Source organism: Nansenia antarctica, assembly GCF_963989245.1.
Source record: "Nansenia antarctica genome assembly, contig: SCAFFOLD_132, whole genome shotgun sequence".
Classification (NCBI taxonomy): Eukaryota; Metazoa; Chordata; class Actinopteri; order Argentiniformes; family Microstomatidae; genus Nansenia; species Nansenia antarctica.
The window spans coordinates 52,894-75,000 of record NW_027662736.1 but is presented as its reverse complement, the minus strand read 5'-3'; the positions used below and the strand labels follow the sequence as shown (position 1 = coordinate 75,000).

Genomic DNA, 22,107 nt, shown 5'->3' with positions numbered 1-22,107 from the left:
TTCCAGAAATAAATGCTGGATAGAATAGGCATTTATACTGATAACACAATGTGTGTTGAACTGTTCCTTAATCACTTAGAATAAGGGAAAGAGCTGCATACCCCTGTAGTTTGGTAAAGACATAGTTTTTTAGTTTTGTTAAGATATTTATAAAATGCTCCACCTAAATCAAACCATTTAAAAGTAGACTCTGGGATATGATGTCATGCCTGTGAATAGCACAACTTTCATAAAATATGTTTTTCTATACCTAAAGTAAACAGCCGCCTGGATGAGAACCACATATATCTCAATTCTACCGGAGATGCTCACAACTGCACAACAAAAAACAAAACAAAATATGACGCATGTGCTCTGTGGCAACACGCTCTATTCTCTCGTCGCCTCACTCTTTTTTGCTATGACGTCATATCCCAGAGCCTATCTTTAAACCGATAAATGTATATCACAAACATTCTATAAATTGATATACTGTATCTCTTATTCATCCTCTTGTTTGAAACCATTAAAAAACTAGAGTATTATAAAACACATAGCTGGTTACTGCATCCCATTTAACATTTGAAGGGTATATCTAAAATAAAATGTGTTGAATATACCCTGTGGCCAAGATCCCAGTGATTTAATATTTCATTCCAAACAATTGTCTTTGAACATATAGTCTGCACGTTATAATGAAATCCTCCTCTGACTGCTGAGGCGAACATTATAATATGAAAGCTTATCTGACTGATCCAAGTTCATTTCTAACTAACGGATTCTAAAACAGATGAAGGCCATGAAGAGGCATTGCTTCTTCAGCACTCCAAAATACAACATATACAAAATAAACGGTATGATTGCCAGTTTATACTGTACCTTCCTTTTCTGTACAAAAGCAGTAGTGCAGTGGTCTTAGTACTGCTGTCTGTCCTCACACTGGGGGAGTTAGTTCTGTTGTGCATCCTCTGTGCAGAGCAGCGAGTGATCAGACTGCATGCCTTCATCGAGCGCATCCAGGGGCCCTTAGTGCTAACAGGAGTCTATGTGGTTGAGGTTGGGGCTTCATGGAGTGTTCTGCAGATCCATGGCAGGCACACAGCCACATACCCTCACACGAATCCAGGCTTCACAGAGGAACGATGACATTTAGGGCAGCCCTTTGTCCCATTTAGTTAACTTTAACAAATTCTCTAAATATGCCTTCAGAGCATTTTTGCAAACCCCTCTGAAATGGTTTGCAAAACATTAGGGCATGATTTTTACAGAAAGTGTGTGTTTTGTCTCTACTGACAGCTCAATGGGTAATTATTATATTATATCAGAACTATCTAGTTGTCCTCTGCTGTTAAACTGGAGAACCTCATATTACATGACATATGACATTGCTACAGGGGAGGCTGGTGCAGGCTCAGGAGGATAGGCTCATTGTAATGCATGGAATGGAGTAAGGAACGTGTGGAATGGAATGGAATGGAATGGAATGGACTTTATTTGTCATTGCTACAGTACAGGTACCAAACAACGAAATTTAGGAGGGGTGGCTCCCCTGGTGTTTAGGAAAGGAAAAAGAAAACACATTTTAGAAAGAGCATAGATGCATAAAATCACAAGAAGGTAAGGAGCTGGTTTACATCAATAAAGGCTATGTACACAATCCACTGTACTATACTGCACAGATAGTCAACTAGGGTTGTCATATTGCACAAAAAGTATTTTTTCACATTATTTTAAAGTGTCACAGTTTGCAGGCTTGAAAATGTACATGTTTGTGCCTCAGCACTAGCTGCCATACAATCCGTCCGGACTGTCCTGGGCCCAGAACTTAGGCCTTTTCTGTGTTCAGGGCCTTGACGGCCCTGTGGTAGAAGCAGTCCTTCAGTCCTTAATGCATGGAATGGAATAGGGACCGTGTGGAGTAGTGTTGTACCATTCCACACATGTTTGATGCCATTCCTCATTCCATTCCAGGCATTACAAGGAGCCTGTCCTCAGATTTCTACCACCACCAGCCTCCCCAGGCCTAATATGATGAGCAAGAGCACCCACTTGAGGTGGAAGATATGGGAACATGGCAAGGCCTGCAGCTGTTGGTTCTTCTCACAGTAGAGCTCCAGCTCCTCCACACACTGCAGGAACTTGACCGCCTGCTCCCTGAGCTCCTCCTGCTGCTCCTTGCTGCGGTCGATCCCCTCTCTCAGGGAGTGCACCTTCAGTGTTTGGAGCTAGTAGACACAGGCAGAGGGAGAGTCAACACAGGAGAGACTGGTAGAGGTAGGAAAGAGGAGGGGCTCATGGTAATCACACACGCTTGATACCATTCCTCATTCCATGCCATGCATGCATCCATAAAATGAGCCCCATTTCTACCTCCACCAGCCTCCCTTAGAGTCAACACAGGATAGGACATAACTTCACATGCTCATAATAATGATGATTTATTGTTAACTTGGGGAATAGCTGCACAGTACTGTACCTTGGTGCCTAAAGCCTCCGCCAACTCCTGTGTTCGCTGCAAACAATCAAGAGCCTGGGAGATAGATGGAAGGCCAGGTACATCAATAGGAGCATTGTGGAGATACTGAGTGTACCTCCACTCACAAGGGGCGCTAAAAGAATGGTGTTACAAAATATTGTATGAAAATAATAGTGTCAGAAAAGGGTTAAAGCGCCCCGGAGCAACTGGTCTAGGCCGAGTGCTCCCTGGATTGGTATCACTCAAATATCACTTGCAAACTTTGTAATTTTTATTTTCTTACTATGCTCCTCTTGCTGTATTTTTAAATAATGTATGTAAAGCACTTTGAATTACCCCTGTTGTATGAAATGTGCTATACAAATAAACTTGCCTTGCCTTGCCTTACCTTAATTTCAATCAATCATATAAATCAATATAATCATGAAATGCCATCATTAAATTGTGCATACTGTATGCCAGCCATGTGCTGCAGAATGCTTGTGTCTGTAAGAGAGATTAATGTGATCATAATAAATCAACCAACCTTGTCTTGTTCTTTCTGTTGGAGCCAACACTTCCCAACGCCCAGGTAGATCTGTGCTTGTCCAAGGCGATTTCCAACCTCTGTCATAATACACATTGAGGATTCATAGCGAGGGAATGCTTTCTGAAGAGAGGACGAAAGAGCACATATTAAAGTGAAGCAATGTATTGCCTCTTCAACTACCATGATATTTTGGTGATCTAAATAATGTATAGTGTTTATTAGCAATGTCACTATAGATATTAGATGGTTTTGGGACTTAGATAGAATTAGATAGAAGAACCTACTGAGAACTTGCTGAGCTTCTGGGATCCTAGCATTAGGCTCAATATCTCATACATATAATAATAATAATAATAATAATAATAATAATTATAATAATAATAATAATAATAATAATAATACATTAGACTTATATAGCGCTTTTCTAGACACTCAAAGACGTAGGACAATCTACTCTGTATATTACAATTACACCTAGAGGCTAGGCTACATTTCGGGCGGAGAAGCAGCGAACAAGCAACGCCAGCGTCCTCTCTCAACCGGCATGAACATGAACATGACATCACACTGTGACAGCACACTGTGACATCACACTGTGTCCCTAACTGAACATGCAGGAGTAGTGTCACCACCGTACATCAACGTCCTTTCTGCTGCGGTGAATATCAGCAAAGTTTAGTAAGCACAGAGCCTGAAGAGGACGATCCCCATACTGAAGAGCAATCTTCATGGATTCCTGTGGAGTACATGTGTTACAGTTTAGAGTGGCATACCTCTGAAGAACAAACCAGTTACTGACCGTAACCTCCTTGTTTTTACCTTCTGGGGTTTTTCACTTTCAGTACATAATTAGAACAGAGTTAAGACTAAAGCCACTCTCTTCATTAACACTTCAAACCATCACCTCACGGAGCATATTTTCGTCAGTGTTTAAGGCCCCTGTGCAACACACCAACTGCCAGCTGCACCTGTCAATAGTACAGCCCCAACATCACATGCAGCCCTGGAGACAGGGTATATACAGCACCATGGTTGGTAAATAAACTGCCATCTTGATTTGTTAGAAGACCTACTGTACTTCACTTGTTTGCTGATGAATCCTGTCATTGAGGTCTGGGCCGGAGTTGTCTCTGAGACACTAGTAAACAATACCTCACAGGATTCCATGGCATCTGGCAGGTGGTCCAGTTTCCTGTATGCCACAGACATGTGGTACTGGCTCATAGCGCGATACTTCAGGCTCCAGCCCTTGCCGTAGTCATTGACCAGCTCTGCTGCTTTGCAGGGGAAGAACAGGGCTTTCTCATAGTCCTGCCAAGACACAGTACATGTACAGTAGAAGTGAAGCGGTATCTATCTAACTAGTCAAAAAAGATAATAGCATCCAACACAGATGATGTCCCCCTTCACTAACACCAAGATATCTGACACTACATTATTGACAGTGTTTCCTCTATATGCATTTATTGGTGGCGGGCCGCCACGAATGAATTTCCTCCGCCACTAATTGATTCAGTCCACTAAGTGCACGATTTCTCAAAAAAAAATAAAAAAATCCACCTCTGAACATTTTAGCTGATTAAAATATATCTGATCCTAGATCAGCGCTATGATGGATGTTGACTAAAAGTGCACCTAAATCCACGCCCGTCTCTCTCTAACCGCTGATCCAAAATCAGATTAATGACATTAAACATTCAGTTGACGACGTGACACAAGGGCTACTCCTGATTGGTCTAAATGTGAACCATCTAAAAGATAAAAAAGCTGATCTAGCTAGCTAGGTGCACAAATAAGATATCACGTTAAATAACTTCGAAAGATTAAACGAAAACAGCGACAGATGGATGGATTTTTCAAGAAAAAAGATGTTCCAGACACTTCAAACATTGCTGAAGCTAGCAGTGGCTATGAGCGATCAGAAACTGCATGGCTGGCAGGAGCAAAGGAGCTAGTTGGTGGATCAGCTAACAACGTTTATGGCGGGCGAGTTCATCGAGGCTGTTCGCACCTGCACCAAATATGTCCCAATTTGTGCACTCGAAACAGCCTCTCAGAGTATCAGTGGCAGTTGCAGTCCAGGACTTAACGGGTTTGGGTGTCGTATTGCAGGATTTAAGTTTCTGTCTATATTTCGGGACAAGGAGCAGCATGGCATGGTCGGACCTTCCAAGCGGTGCCCTCGGGAACGAACGGTAAGCCTCGTTGATTGTAACGTAGCAGTGGTCTAGTATGTTAGCTCCTCTGCTGGGGCATGCCACCTGTTGTTTGTAATTGGGAAGTTCGGTGTGCAGGTTGGTGTGATTAAAATCGCCGAGCACAATAACTGCTGCGTCGGGATTAGAGTTTTCCACAGAGGAGATGTAGGTAATACTTGGGACATTGCAATTGAAATTGCGTTCAAAGTAAAACACACACACACACGCAAATATTGACCGTAGAGCTTGGCTTGATAGTGTATATCCCCACTGTGCTGGGTCGCCTCCAAACCTGGCACCACAGGGGCCCGTTAATAAGACTGCTGTCGGTGGATTAGTTCGAAAAATGTTTGTCCAATACAACGTTGTAGTTGTTTAGTACAAATGGGTCTATAGCAGCTAGGTAACATTAGTCCTGTATCAGAGTTGTGTTGTTGGGTCTTGTACAGTTGCTCAAAATGCAGATAAGAGAAAGTATAGGCTAATATCAAACAACAATCCTAGAGATGACTAACTCAAACGTACGCATAACTAAATAAAAGCAGGCCAACTAACGACAGCTACACGCCCTCAACTGGGAACATAAAGGATAAATGAATTTTGCAATCGAACGTGTCCAACAGTGACAGCTGGTCGTGCAAATCAGGTTCTGGGAAGATTTTTTTAGATTTTTTTTTTTTTTTTTGCCATCCTCCCTCTAGTTTTGGTTGAAAAATCGCGCGCGCTAATAACAGGGCTCTCCGCCACTAATGTAAACATTCCTGGAGGAAACACTGATTGATATGTACTTTACTTCTTCTAAGTGTTCTAAATTTGGACATTAGTTTACTAGTAGGAATTCAATAAAGCACCAGTGAGCATTTCAAAGACTTAGGGGAGCATATTCTATTTTTTGTTTCACAAAGTAACTTGACATATGAGTGCATTCTTTGAACACCACCTCATCACAACCTCATTGAAACCAATCCTCCCTGGGAATCCAGGGATTAGTCTGACAAATCTCCAGTGTCAAGGGGACAACAATCCACAAGCCTATGTCTGGCCTACCTTGATCAGTCAGCCTCTGCAGTGCAAGACATGCTACATGATAACTGCTTATCTTCGATAATCCTCTTTAGACACACTGACAATTTAATTGCCTGCACCCGAGTGACACCTAGTGGTTGCATACATACACTTTCTCTACCTGGCTAAGAATGGGTTTTTCAAGATCCCTAAATAGATCCCTAAATATAAAGAGGATACACTCTTACAGGGTCGGAGTGGGACTCATTTTCAGCTCTGGAGTTTCATGCCTCAGACCGGCCCACTTTAGTTCACAACCGATTACAGTATATTCAAATCATGTAATTACAACCTTGGTATTTTAGTCTGTAATAGCGGACTCACTGTTCTCTACAGTCTTCTCTACATTTACAGGATGCTATGTCATGGGTTTGCTTCATTGTTCCCATACTGGTACAACAGCTCACCTGTGCCTTCTACTGTGATAGCAGCAATCCCTTGCTGGACACCACTAGGGTGACCAGGTCCCAACAAACCAAATGTGGGACAAGGAGTATGTTTGTGTGGGACAATGTGGGACACCCTCTCAACAGGCCCGGACCGAACTTTAGGTGCCCCTAGCATCCGCTTCCCCTGGCCGAGTTTAGAGCTATGTCTATCCATTTTTTAATTAATATATATGCATTTCCATTCTGTTTCCTATTCTGTTTGGTTTATTCAGTAGCATCCAATAATTCTTAGTTCACAAAGTCCGACATGTTACTGAGCTTGGGTTTCAGCTGCACAGCCTCCTGAAACACATCAATGGGATCCGACCATTGGCCACCCTAGTGTAGCCCCCCCTCGGCCCCTTTTATCCTCTACAGGGATACAAATAGGCGCTTTTATCGCCTTGCCATTCACAAGATGGGTTACCTTTCCCAAGATAAATCTCTAAGGTTAAAAGTCATGTTTTTGTCATTGCATAACTCCTTGTGTTAACACAAAGCATAACCTAAAAACTCACTAAAACATTCAAATGGTATTACAGTACAGTGGTAACAGTTAAACATCACTGTCCACAAGGCTAGTAACTTAATAATATCAGAACATCTTACAACAGCTAATTCATCAAAAGAGATACACAAATGTACTGTATAATTGATACATTTAATGTACATGAACAGCAAGAAAATACAATTTTAGGAATTAGTCATGGAAAGTTATAAAGTTACAAAACATCCCCACTGGTCCTGTGTATGCACACAAACAGGATTTTACATTAATCTTTAGACACAATAAGCTACAACACCTTTATGCTATGTGCTAATCACAATATTGTTTTTCTTATGTAGACCAGTAACAATGACTGTCACAATGATAACTAAAATTATATCTGTTTGGGGAAATATGGAAATCAGCAACAATGAGTGAAATGTTCAGGCCAATATGAACTGCCAGTTTGTGAGGGGAATTTTTATCCCCCTGATGACAGTGACGACAGAGGTGGCAGGGTTGAACTTTAGCGTGTTAGCATCGCCCTTTTTGCACTTGTTCCTGAAGACGTATATGCAGCCATTGCAGCTGGCCACCTTCCAGAGAGAGGGCACACAGCTCCACACCTCAGGGAAGCGCAGGCGCGTGAAGCTTTCCAGCAGAGGGTTGTAGCACACTAGGGAGTCCCCCTCACCCACTACAAAGATCAGGTCCAGGTGGGCCGTAGCGTGCATGCAGCCAGCAAACGGCAGCATGTAGGGCTTAATCTGGCACTTCTGAGTGGCTGTGTCAAAGCACTGGATGAGGCGGGAGGGTTTGGTGAAGAAGTCCATGTCATTTTCCTGAATTTCCTCCCCTCCCAGCAGGTAGATGGTCCCTCCCAGGTTAACCCCTGCCGCCCCAGACACAGCCGTGTCCAGTTGGCTGGTCACTGTCCACATGTTGTCCTTGACAGTGTAGTATGTGACAGCGTTGGACAGTGTGTCCGGCAGGGTTTTGCCCCCTAAGGAGTAGATGGTATCCTGGTTGGACACTGACACCATGGTGTGATGTAATTTAAATGGCAAATGAAGGCGGTCTCTGGGCAGCGGGGCACAGCGCTTCCAGTCCATGGTATGCATGTTGCACTTCCACATGAGACGGCGGGTGGAGCCACCAACCACGTACAGGTCCCCTCCATGCTTACAGGCTGCAGTGATCTGAGGACACAAGCTGTTCTGGCCACTCACACTGATGGCATCATCCTCATCGCAGTGGAGTGACACAGCCAGTGAGTGTGTGCCTGTCTCTTCCTTCCCTATCAGGTAGATGTGGACATTTTCACCAATTTCCTATTGGCCCAGGGGAGAGGATTTAGAGACAAAAGAAAATAATCACTAAATGGAAATACTACTGAACATCTCTTTAATCTATGGTACCACAAAGGAAGAAGGCCAGCTGTGTGTTTACTTAAAAAACATATAGAATTTACCTTTAGGCTCTCCTGAAGAACACTAGCGAATTCCTCTCTCTCCACCCTGTTGTGATTTATCCAGGACTGAATGGACACGGTTGGGTTCTGAGAGGTCGGGACGCCATCTGCAACAAGCAAAGTAAATACTTCTGAACACATCACAGCATGACTCTGCTGGATCACAAGTATTAAGACAAGCAGTCGACATAATAGAACACACTGTTGGTATGCATGCAGCTGAGGTGGGAGGAGAAGCCTATTGGATGAATCACAAACCTTTTAAAATGTCCAAGAGCAGGCAGAGGGGCAGGTTGAGGAATTCTTCAGTCTGATGCAGCTGAACCAGATGGATTTTAGCACAATGCTTAGCAGCAGTGTACAGCTCCTGGTCACTGTGTCTGTCTGCCAGCCACATCACCTGGAGAGGGAGGAAAGAGTGATCAACTGAATAACTGAACACCACAAGCTGTGCTGATGAATGTATACCACAACAAGACGGCAGACAGGTGATAGGGTAACACACTTTGACAGATTTCACATCTAGGTTAATTATGTTAATTACATGAAAAGGCATAGAGCATAATGGTAAACTCATTCATTCAAATGCAATGATTTGTTGTATGACACGATGTGTAAACTATCGCTACCAGCCAATCACCTGCAGGCAATTCTTGACCTCCACTGTGCGTGAGAGGAAGCGTGAGCATTCCTCAAACAGGGCAGTTAAGTGGTACATGTCTGACATTTCATACGTGTCCTGGAGGTCTTCCACCCTCAGTTTGATGGTTCCATGATACATGTAGTCGACTAGCAACTGGAAGACTGATGCACTGACATCCTTGAGTACAATGCAGCGGTTGTGTGCCTCCTTCAGATTGGAGGTGAACATAGCGCGGAAGACGCTGCTCTGGGCTGAGAGCACCAGGCGATGCAGGTTGAACTCCTTGCCATCCACTGTGATGTTGACATCAGCAAACAGTCTGTCCTCTAGGCAAAGGTCCATGATGCTCTTCACCACCCGGCTGGAGTGGGAGCGATCGGTAAAGGTATATCCCATGAAGTAGTTCTCATCTCCCACTGAGCCCCCCACACTGAGCCCATCCTCACTGGACTCCATCTCATCTGTAGGTTAGCGATCTGAGGATAATGCATGAACACAACAGACAGAGATTAGATGTTATTGAAACATTGAGGGTTTACGGAAGAAAAAAAGGCAAGCAGCAGAACTTTCCAGAATGTAGGATCATTCAGAATGATGCAAGCAGCTAACGTGTTAAGGTCTTTGCACACCAATGCGTGCGTTTTCGCATGCATATTTTTAAATCCGTCATCCGAAAAAAACGCATTGGTGTGCAAGGGCCTTTAGTAAGATAAACATGTCTCTAGCTAGCTAATAATAGAGTTGTTTTGAAATGTATACGTGGTCACAGTGGGTGGCCATCGCCAGAATGATGACAGCTAGCCTATCACTGTAACAGGCCAAACAGTTGCATGCAGAAAACAAAAGCACATTATGAAATTCATGAAGTCATTGTGTTGAAGTTAGCTAGCAATGTAATAATGAGCTCTCTGTCTCTGCTCTGAGCCCTACAGGCTACAGTAACAGGACGCTAGGCGGAGAGCATCCTCGTCTATTCAGCTCTGGGCAGAGAAGTATTCACTTTGTATCGAAATAAACACGACCCCGTCAAGACAAGGTCATAAAATCCTTCTTTCACCGACTACACCGGGTCGTCGGGTGGTTCTCCCCTTCGACGGGCATCAAACAAAGTATGAATTCATGGCTTTGCTCCTTTTACTCTATAAATATATATATATATATATATTATTAGTTTGCTCCTTTTACTCACTTTATTCACACTAAACGCGAGGTCCAACCGTCGAGTTGCGGGGAAGCTCACCTTCTGTTGTTGAATTTAACGGCAGCTTGCATCCTTATATGGAGTTAATCTTGAGCCAAATTAAATCAAAACATTTATGCTTGCATCGTGCTGTGCGCGTGACCAGGAGACAACTGAACGGTTGCCGGAGAGACTGCGTTCTGCATCGTGATTGGTCCAAACGACACGTCTGCTGTCACATCTTCGATAATCCTCTTAAGACACACTGACAATTTAATTGCCTGCACCCGAGTGACACCTAGTGGTTGCATACATACACTTTCTCTACCTGGCTAAGAATGGGTTTTTCAAGATCCCTAAATAGATCCCTAAATATAAAGAGGATACACTCTTACAGGGTCGGAGTGGGACTCATTTTCAGCTCTGGAGTTTCATGCCTCAGACCGGCCCACTTTAGTTCACAACCGATTACAGTATATTCAAATCATGTAATTACAACCTTGGTATTTTAGTCTGTAATAGCGGACTCACTGTTCTCTACAGTCTTCTCTACATTTACAGGAGGCTATGTCATGGGTTTGCTTCATTGTTCCCATACTGGTACAACAGCTCACCTGTGCCTTCTACTGTGATAGCAGCAATCCCTTGCTGGACACCACTAGGGTGACCAGGTCCCAACAAACCAAATGTGGGACAAGGAGTATGTTTGTGTGGGACAATGTGGGACACCCTCTCAACAGGCCCGGACCGAACTTTAGGTGCCCCTAGTAGCATCCGCTTCCCCTGGCCGAGTTGATAGCTATGTCTATCCATTTTTAATTAATATATATGCATTTCCATTCTGTTTCCTATTCTGTTTGGTTTATTCAGTAGCATCCAATAATTCTTAGTTCACAAAGTCCGACATGTTACTGAGCTTGGGTTTCAGCTGCACAGCCTCCTGAAACACATCAATGGGATCCGACCATTGGCCACCCTAGTGTAGCCCCCCCTCGGCCCCTTTTATCCTCTACAGGGATACAAATAGGCGCTTTTATCGCCTTGCCATTCACAAGATGGGTTACCTTTCCCAAGATAAATCTCTAAGGTTAAAAGTCATGTTTTTGTCATTGCATAACTCCTTGTGTTAACACAAAGCATAACCTAAAAACTCACTAAAACATTCAAATGGTATTACAGTACAGTGGTAACAGTTAAACATCACTGTCCACAAGGCTAGTAACTTAATAATATCAGAACATCTTACAACAGCTAATTCATCAAAAGAGATACACAAATGTACTGTATAATTGATACATTTAATGTACATGAACAGCAAGAAAATACAATTTTAGGAATTAGTCATGGAAAGTTATAAAGTTACAAAACATCCCCACTGGTCCTGTGTATGCACACAAACAGGATTTTACATTAATCTTTAGACACAATAAGCTACAACACCTTTATGCTATGTGCTAATCACAATATTGTTTTTCTTATGTAGACCAGTAACAATGACTGTCACAATGATAACTAAAATTATATCTGTTTGGGGAAATATGGAAATCAGCAACAATGAGTGAAATGTTCAGGCCAATATGAACTGCCAGTTTGTGAGGGGAATTTTTATCCCCCTGATGACAGTGACGACAGAGGTGGCAGGGTTGAACTTTAGCGTGTTAGCATCGCCCTTTTTGCACTTGTCCCTGAAGACGTATATGCAGCCATTGCAGCTGGCCACCTTCCAGAGAGAGGGCACACAGCTCCACAACTCAGGGAAGCGCAGGCGCGTGAAGCTTTCCAGCAGAGGGTTGTAGCACACTAGGGAGTCCCCCTCACCCACTACAAAGATCAGGTCCATGTGGGCCGTAGCGTGCATGCAGCCAGCAAACGGCAGCATGTAGGGCTTAATCTGGCACTTCTGAGTGGCTGTGTCAAAGCACTGGATGAGGCGGGAGGGTTTGGTGAAGAAGTCCATGTAATTTTCCTGAATTTCCTCCCCTCCCAGCAGGTAGATGGTCCCTCCCAGGTTAACCCCTGCCGCCCCAGACACAGCCGTGTCCAGTTGGCTGGTCACTGTCCACATGTTGTCCTTGACAGTGTAGTATGTGACAGCGTTGGACAGTGTGTCCGGCAGGGTTTTGCCCCCTAAGGAGTAGATGGTATCCTGGTTGGACACTGACACCATGGTGTGATGTAATTTAAATGGCAAATGAAGGCGGTCTCTGGGCAGCGGGGCACAGCGCTTCCAGTCCATGGTATGCATGTTGCACTTCCACATGCGACGGCGGATGGTGCTACCAACCACGTACAGGTCCCCTCCATGCTTACAGGCTGCAGTGATCTGAGGACACAAGCTGTTCTGGCCACTCACACTGATGGCATCATCCTCATCGCAGTGGAGTGACACAGCCAGTGAGTGTGTGCGTGTCTCTTCCTTCCCTATCAGGTAGATGTGGACATTTTCACCAATTTCCTATTGGCCCAGGGGAGAGGATTTAGAGACAGAAGAAAATAATCACTAAATGGAAATACTACTGAACATCTCTTTAATCTATGGTACCACAAAGGAAGAAGGCCAGCTGTGTGTTTACTTAAAAAACATATAGAATTTACCTTTAGGCTCTCCTGAAGAACACTAGCGAATTCCTCTCTCTCCACCCTGTTGTGATTTATCCAGGACTGAATGGACACGGTTGGGTTCTGAGAGGTCGGGACGCCATCTGCAACAAGCAAAGTAAATACTTCTGAACACATCACAGCATGACTCTGCTGGATCACAAGTATTAAGACAAGCAGTCGACATATAGAACACACTGTTGGTATGCATGCAGCTGAGGTGGGAGGAGAAGCCTATTGGATGAATCACAAACCTTTTAAAATGTCCAAGAGCAGGCAGAGGGGCAGGTTGAGGAATTCTTCAGTCTGATGCAGCTGAACCAGATGGATTTTAGCACAATGCTTAGCAGCAGTGTACAGCTCCTGGTCACTGTGTCTGTCTGCCAGCCACATCACCTGGAGAGGGAGGAAAGAGTGATCAACTGAATAACTGAACACCACAAGCTGTGCTGATGAATGTATACCACAACAAGACGGCAGACAGGTGATAGGGTAACACACTTTGACAGATTTCACATCTAGGTTAATTATGTTAATTACATGAAAAGGCATAGAGCATAATGGTAAACTCATTCATTCAAATGCAATGATTTGTTGTATGACACGATGTGTAAACTATCGCTACCAGCCAATCACCTGCAGGCAATTCTTGACCTCCACTGTGCGTGAGAGGAAGCGTGAGCATTCCTCAAACAGGGCAGTTAAGTGGTACATGTCTGACATTTCATACGTGTCCTGGAGGTCTTCCACCCTCAGTTTGATGGTTCCATGATACATGTAGTCGACTAGCAACTGGAAGACTGATGCACTGACATCCTTGAGTACAATGCAGCGGTTGTGTGCCTCCTTCAGATTAGAGGTGAACATAGCGCGGAAGACGCTGCTCTGGGCTGAGAGCACCAGGCGATGCAGGTTGAACTCCTTGCCATCCACTGTGATGTTGACATCAGCAAACAGTCTGTCCTCTAGGCAAAGGTCCATGATGCTCTTCACCACCCGGCTGGAGTGGGAGCGATCGGTAAAGGTATATCCCATGAAGTAGTTCTCATCTCCCACTGAGCCCCCCACACTGAGCCCATCCTCACTGGACTCCATCTCATCTGTAGGTTAGCGATCTGAGGATAATGCATGAACACAACAGACAGAGATTAGATGTTATTGAAACATTGAGGGTTTACGGAAGAAAAAAAGGCAAGCAGCAGAACTTTCCAGAATGTAGGATCATTCAGAATGACGCAAGCAGCTAACGTGTTAAGGTCTTTGCACACCAATGCGTGCGTTTTCGCATGCATATTTTTAAATCCGTCATCCGAAAAAAACGCATTGGTGTGCAAGGGCCTTTAGTAAGATAAACATGTCTCTAGCTAGCTAATAATAGAGTTGTTTTGAAATGTATACGTGGTCACAGTGGGTGGCCATCGCCAGAATGATGACAGCTAGCCTATCACTGTAACAGGCCAAACAGTTGCATGCAGAAAACAAAAGCACATTATGAAATTCATGAAGTCATTGTGTTGAAGTTAGCTAGCAATGTAATAATGAGCTCTCTGTCTCTGCTCTGAGCCCTACAGGCTACAGTAACAGGACGCTAGGCGGAGAGCATCCTCGTCTATTCAGCTCTGGGCAGAGAAGTATTCACTTTGTATCGAAATAAACACGACCCCGTCAAGACAAGGTCATAAAATCCTTCTTTCACCGACTACACCGGGTCGTCGGGTGGTTCTCCCCTTCGACGGGCATCAAACAAAGTATGAATTCATGGCTTTGCTCCTTTTACTCTATAAATATATATATATATATATATATTATTAGTTTGCTCCTTTTACTCACTTTATTCACACTAAACGCGAGGTCCAACCGTCGAGTTGCGGGGAAGCTCACCTTCTGTTGTTGAATTTAACGGCAGCTTGCATCCTTATATGGAGTTAATCTTGAGCCAAATTAAATCAAAACATTTATGCTTGCATCCTGCTGTGCGCGTGACCAGGAGACAACTGAACGGTTGCCGGAGAGACTGCGTTCTGCATCGTGATTGGTCCAAACGACACGTCTGCTGTCACATCTTCGATCATCCTCTTTAGACACACTGACAATTTAATTGCCTGCACCCGAGTGACACCTAGTGGTTGCATACATACACTTTCTCTACCTGGCTAAGAAGAATGGGTTTTTCAAGATCCCTAAATAGATCCCTAAATATAAAGAGGATACACTCTTACAGGGTCGGAGTGGGACTCATTTTCAGCTCTGGAGTTTCATGCCTCAGACCGGCCCACTTTAGTTCACAACAGATCACTACTGCTGCTGGTGAGTAATGTTTCATACTTTATAAATATTGGCCAGCAACTAATCTTTCCACCCGAGATTGCAGCCACCACCCTTAGACCAGACTTGGTACTCTGGTCCCCTTCACTGAAGTCTGTTTACATCATAGAGCTCACAGTCCCGTGGGAGAATTCAGCTGAAGAGGCCTATGAGCGCAAGAAACTGCGCTACATAGAACTGGCAGCAGACGCTCAACAACAAGGATGGAAGGCAAAAGTCTATCCGGTTGAAGTGGGATGCAGAGGTTTCGTGGTTTCTTCCACCGTTAGGCTGCTGAAAGACCTTGGCATCCATGGACAGGCTCTGCGACAGACAATTAGATCACTCTCTGAAGCGGCCGAAAGAAGCAGCCAGTGGATATGGATCAAGCGGAAGGACCCTTGCTGGGCTCAAAGAACAGCAACATGACCCGCTCACTAATCCCCCCCCTACCCCCACTCCCACTTGAGAACCCAGGTCAGAACCCTCCAGGAGGAGGGTGAACAAGGTATGCGGTCTGCTCTAAGCCTGACTCAGGGAAGAGGACACCCCTGCCTTGCATAGTCCCGTGGGCTGCGCCATTTAAACAACCAGGCAATTCTCATGATTGGGCATGGGACACAAGCTCAGGCTTGATCACCCTGTAGCTGGCCGCCTTAGATGAGGGTGTCTAGTGTTGAAAAGGCCGAAACACCCCATGATTCAAAGGTACTCTACTGATGATGTGTCCCGAAATTTAACATCCTTCCCATGTCTGAGATACAGCTCCCATGCCACTCTCAACATCAAGGCAAACCTCATGTGCGTACCATCCATTGGCACAATGGACAGTATAACATCACGTCCCGTGTTTCATAATTCTGTGTTATGTAGGAGCACAATTATTTGTGGGACATTGCAGATATACAGTATGTCCGTTTAAGGTAAAGGTTTTCTGGTTATTATATATTATCTCATATGTCTGCTTGAAGGTCCTTCTACTCAAGAGGACCCTGACCCAGGTCCTTCTACTCAAGAGGACCCTGACCCAGGAGAAATATACTGTTATTTATTTATATTGAGAAATATACTGTTATTTATATTGAGAAATATACTGTGATTTATATTGAGAAATATACTGAGATATATACTGTGAACTTCTGTGGGCTATACTGCCAAATCAGCGGCGGCTGGTGAGTTTATTATTTGGTTATTTTTCTATTTTCTAAAGATGCCATTGAAAGTGTGAATTGTATGTTTATATTTAAAGGAGAATAAATCCATATTTTTGTTGCAATTCTACCTGGACTGGATATACGATTTTGTTGGTTTGAATATTTGGATGTGCGTCAAAACCCCTGTCTTGCCTGGACGTTGGTTACTAAATAGTTTGAAGCCACTACAGGCCAAATTGAGATATCTGCCTAACTCTACTCTCCTAACACTGCTGATTCACTGTGCATTATTGCCTATGCCATCAGCCTATCAGAATGCTTGTTACATTCCAAAATTACTATCTGCCCAAGTCATCTTTTTGACATAGGCATTGTTGACACTACCTACAAAGATGGCCCAGTGACCAGGTGACCAAGTAAAGCATGACTTAGGCAATTATGCTATGAGGCTAACGAAATAATAATTGCCACGTTGCTAAACGTCCGAGAAACACTGTGACTGGTGAAATGAGGTGTCAGCTAAGATGATTGAAAGATGTCTGGTGAATCAATTTAACCAGTCAGAGTGTTTCTCTTGGCGATTATTATTTGTAAAAACGAGTTACTACAAGGGGGGGGGGGGCCCATTTTCAAGATCTCGCCTGGGGCCCAACAGACCCACAGGCCGGCCCTGCTCTAGACTCTACCATTCTCTGAAGAGAAAGTGATAAAAGATAATAGGAGAAGATATGTAATGGTTGACCCTATTACATTAACCATAGCTAAAGGTAATGAATCTTTTTTTAATTTCATACCTATTAGTTTACTCTAACGAATTAAAATGATTAACAAGCATAATGGCACAGAGAATGCAGAGATGTGTAGAAATGTCTACCTTGTCATGATTACAAAGATACCACTTGAACACACACACTGTGACTCATTGGTCACACGCGCGGGCGCGCGAAACACACACACACACACACACACACACACACACAAAACACACAGTTTCAGATCTACTAACGGGTCTTCGTCGTCATCGCGAATCATAGCGAATCATAGCGCTACCTATGGCCGGAAAGGGCAGAACCTATGGCCGGAACCGGAAGGAAAATATGGTACCTACATCGGAATGCAATACAATGCAAATTACATCGGATATCGAAAAGCAATTCAAATTAGTACCCAACACTCGAATGCAATACAATGCAAATTACACCGGATATCGAAAAGCAATGCAAATGAGTACACCGACACTCGAATGGAATACACTCATGACCAAATGTAATACGCTGCTCTCAAATGTAATACACATGCTCAATGGAATACACTCGTGACCAAATGTAATACACATGCTCAATGGAATACACTCATGACCAAATGTAATACGCTGCGCTCAAATGTAATACACATTGATTTTATTTTGGCACAAATATGCCATATTTTTGCATTGTATTTAGTGTTACACGTGTATTGCATTCAGCGCGGTGCACGAACAATGGGTCGCAGGCGCCTGGCAGCCGCTCGCCTTTTTCAGCCGTCAGTTGACGCCCAGAGAGAGCAAATACAGCACGTTCGACAGGGAGCTCCTTGGCCTCTGGTTGGCAGTCCGCCACTTCCGGTTCCTGCTGGAAGGCCGTGAGTTCACGGCGTTCGTGGATCACAAACCCCTCACGTTCTCCATGTCCAAGGTAGCCGAGCCTTGGTCTGCCCGCCAGCAACGCCAGCTCTCGTACATATCTGAGTACACCACAGACATCCAACACATCGCTGGCAAGTCCAACGTGGTCGCGGACTGTCTCTCCAGAGCAGTCGTCGGGGCCGTTCAACTGGCTCTCGACTACGTCCGCATGAGTGCGGACCAGGGGCCTGATTTATAGAAAGTACTCAGATCAAATGTTGATCTTACCCGTGTCGTACGTAGAAAACCACGTCAACGTAGTGATTTATACAATTTCAACGTGAGTCAATTTGACCGTGGAAACGATCATAGCTCTACGTCGAGTATTGACCTTGCGTACGCACATTACCTACTGGTTATGCGTAGTTATTACAGGCACGTGAGCCACACTGCCTACTGTAATTCATGCAAGTGGCTCGTAATAAAATTAACGATGTTGTTATCAGCCGAGAAAATGAGTTTAATTCAAGATTTAAAAGGAACTGATGTTTATGATTGTATTTCAGTCTTCCTTTATATCCCTCCGGAGCTGTCTATCTCCCCTTCAACATGCCTAGTGCGTTCCACAACGGACCTTGCCCGGCCACTCGCTAAATTATACTGGATTTTCTCCGGTGTCTGGGAGTTCGCAAAGGCAGTGAGCATCCATATAAGAATAAGACCACCTGATAAGAATAAGACCATTATATTATTACAGTATAAGCAGCACTCGAGTTGAGCATCCCCCCAGAAATAAAAACAGTCAAAATCGTCCCCCTCTTTCCATACTTTATGTAATTTTATCAATGAACGTGGAATTACTGCTATTTCAAGGTGCGAGGGGGCACGCACACATGCAATGACATTTTTACCAAGTTACTGACACTGAAGTCACTGACGCTGAGGGGATGCTAAAGTTGTCCTCATATGATAAAATCCACCACCTCCCCTGATTTTCTTTTACAACTTGAGTACTGAGTATAAGCATGTGCCTGGTTAGTTGTCATGATCAAACGTTACAAATGCAACTTACCGAGAAGCCACCCTTCTCTGCCCTCTCCCGCTTCCAGACGAACGTCTACCCTATATTATAACACTTGTCTTGATTGAGCCGCTATCACAGGGCGTTAATACAAACCTCATTCACCTGCGTTCATTTTACCTGCGTTGGTATTTATAGAAGGAAGCACGTACGCAACTTTAAACCATCGCAGCCCGTTTTATAAATAATGCTTACGTCCGTTTAGAAAAATGTGCTTACGTGAAAGTCAAAGATGACGTTCAAGTACTTTTTTATAAATGAGGCCCCAGGCCTCCGACCACGGGGTCCAGACCCTCAAGAACGCAGACACAGGACTACGCTTGGAGGATGTCGCAGTCGGTGACTCAGGCGCAAAACTGCTGTGCGACTTCTCTACGGGCCAGCCGCGGCCGCTGGTCCCTGTGAACTGGCGCCGGCCCGTTTTTGAGGCTGTACACAACCTCTCCCACCCCGGCAGGAAACCATCCGTGAAATTAGTTTCTGAGAAGTTCGTATGGCAGGGACTCAAGAAGGAGGTAAGGGGCTGGGTCGACACGTGCGTGGCCTGTCAACGCGCCAAAGTACACCGCCATACCAGAGCCCCTTTTGAGCCCTTCACTGTTCCTGAGAGGAGGTTTGACCACGTCAACGTCGACCTTGTGGGACCACTGCCCGCCTCTCACGGCTTCACCTACCTTTTCACCATGGTGGACAGGACGACCCGCTGGCCCGAAGCCGTGGCTCGCAGTTTACCTCGGAACTGTGGAAGCTGTAGCTGGTGGTTTGGGGGTAAAGCTGCACCGCACTACTGCCTATCACCCCCAGGCTAACGGTTTGTGCGAGCGTTTCCACCGCTCAATGAAGGCGGCCCTACGCGCGAGTTTGACGGACGGCAACTGGGTGGACAAACTTCCGTGGGTCATGCTCGGCCTCAGATGTGCCCCCAAAGAGGACTTGCAGTCCTCGTCTGCCGAACTCGTATACGGCCAGACCCTACGAGTCCCCAGGGATTTCATCCCGGATGCCACTGTCCCCTGGTCTGCAGCCAGGCAGCGCTCCTCCCTGCTGGAGGCCCGCTGAGGTGTTCGCACCCGTCCCCACATCACAGCACGGTACCCCTGCTTTCCGGGTCCCCCCCCGAGCTGCGCTCGACAGACTTTGTCTTCATTCGCCACGACACCCACCGCGGCCCCCTACGCCCCCCTTACGATGGCCCGTTCAAGGTCCTACAACACGGGGACAAGAACCTGGTAGTGGACGTTGGTGGTAGACACGAGACTGTCTCCATTGATAGGATCGCTCACGTGGACGTTTCCCGGCCATTGGAACTGGCTCAGCCCCCACGTCGTGGCCGCCCCCCCATGCCCCACCCCCCTGCACCTGCCCCTGCCCCGCCTCCCCTGCCCCTGCCCCTGCTCTTGGCACTACAACATATAGATACATGTTTGTCTTGTAGCCAGTGGCTTTTGATTAGAAAATGTCGCCTCCTCAAGCTCCGGTTGTAACTTCTAGCGGAGCCCCCCCGTCTACTCTCGTCCGCTAGAAGCTGTTTGTGTGAATGGTCTGGCTAACTTGTAACGTCAGCTGGCTCACTATGAATTGCGTGATCAATGTTCCCATTTGCTATTAATATTGGTCTTAGTGACCACTTGGTCTAGATTCTATTGAGATAAATTCCTGTAATTGGCATGTGTATGTAAAGAGGTAAACCTTGATAACTTTTGAACCATACATGATAGAACCATGGGGTTTGGACCATTGCTTTTCTCATACAATTCTCTATGTGATACTACAGGATATTACAGGATTTCCTGTAATCTAAAGTGAAAGCAAAATTATATGTGTGAACACCCTACACGGTCTCAGCATGTCTCCAGAGCATGGAACCAACCAGAGAGACTGGTGGGACTGGTCAAACTGGTGGAACTACTGATTTTGACTTGTCAGGTGATGGTCTCACCTGTCCACGTATCTCTTAACATGTGTGTGACGAGCATGTTGAATGGTTGCCATGGTTTCATCATGTGTGTGATGAGCATGTTGAATGGTTGCCATGGTTTCCCCACCAGCAAACAACAAACAAACTTTTCATTCCAGAGGATTTTAAGCAATGCATTTCTATTCCAAATGTATTATTTTATTTCAAAATACTATCTAATGCAGTTGTTCAATACAGTAGAACTCAATAATTGGCAAGCCAATAATGTACTTCAGGCTTAATGAAGAATCACTTACAGAAATACATTTGTTCACATAGACCTTTAAATTATAAATATTTGTTATATTAATGTATTATTGATTCATGTATTATTGATTGTAGATTATTTTCAGCAGTCAACACGAGGTCAAGGAATGAGTTTAATTTAAACACCACAATGTTAACCCTAACCCTAACACCACAATGTTAACCCTAACCCTAACACCACAATGTTAACCCTAACCCTAAACACCACAATGTTAACCCTAACCATAAACACCACGATGTTAACCCTAACCATAACACCACAATGTTAACCCTAACCATAAACACCACGATGTTAACCCTAACCCTAACACCACAATGTTAACCCTAACCCTAACATCACAATGTTAACCCTAACCCTAACACCACAATGTTAACCCTAACCCTAACACCACAATGTTAACCCTAACCATAAACACCACGATGTTAACCCTAACCCTAACACCACAATGTTAACCCTAACCATAAACACCACGATGTTAACCCTAACCATAAACACCACGATGTTAACCCTAACCCTAACACCACAATGTTAACCCTAACCATAAACACCACGATGTTAACCCTAACCCTAACACCACAATGTTAACCCTAACCCTAACACCACAATGTTAACCCTAACCCTAACATCACAATGTTAACCCTAACCCTAACACCACAATGTTAACCCTAACCCTAACCCTAACACCA

At 44.6% G+C, this 22,107-nt stretch overlaps 2 protein-coding genes and 1 pseudogene across 3 annotated transcripts; all 3 read right to left on the bottom strand.

The window, feature by feature from the left end:
* Positions 1-1,091: 1,091 nt before the first annotated feature.
* LOC308175486 (43 kDa receptor-associated protein of the synapse-like) lies at positions 1,092-6,945 on the bottom strand (annotated as a pseudogene). The gene is made up of 7 exons: positions 6,934-6,945; positions 4,137-4,295; positions 3,622-3,720; positions 2,982-3,104; positions 2,456-2,509; positions 2,025-2,204; positions 1,092-1,158 (listed from the first exon to the last, which is right to left on the bottom strand). The product of its transcript is annotated as a 43 kDa receptor-associated protein of the synapse-like (transcript).
* A 660-nt stretch (positions 6,946-7,605) lies between these two features.
* On the bottom strand, positions 7,606-9,732 carry LOC308175485 (kelch repeat and BTB domain-containing protein 4-like; the record flags this gene model as incomplete). Its single annotated transcript, XM_080551148.1, has 4 exons — positions 7,606-8,493; positions 8,634-8,740; positions 8,892-9,033; positions 9,274-9,732. The coding sequence occupies 4 exons, from the start codon at positions 9,730-9,732 to the stop codon at positions 7,606-7,608; spliced, it is 1,596 nt and encodes a 531-aa protein (XP_080407274.1).
* Positions 9,733-12,023: 2,291 nt separating this feature from the next.
* On the bottom strand, positions 12,024-14,149 carry LOC308175494 (kelch repeat and BTB domain-containing protein 4-like; the record flags this gene model as incomplete). Its single annotated transcript, XM_080551154.1, has 4 exons — positions 12,024-12,911; positions 13,052-13,158; positions 13,309-13,450; positions 13,691-14,149. 4 exons carry the CDS (start codon positions 14,147-14,149, stop codon positions 12,024-12,026), a joined length of 1,596 nt encoding a protein of 531 aa, XP_080407280.1.
* Positions 14,150-22,107: the final 7,958 nt, after the last annotated feature.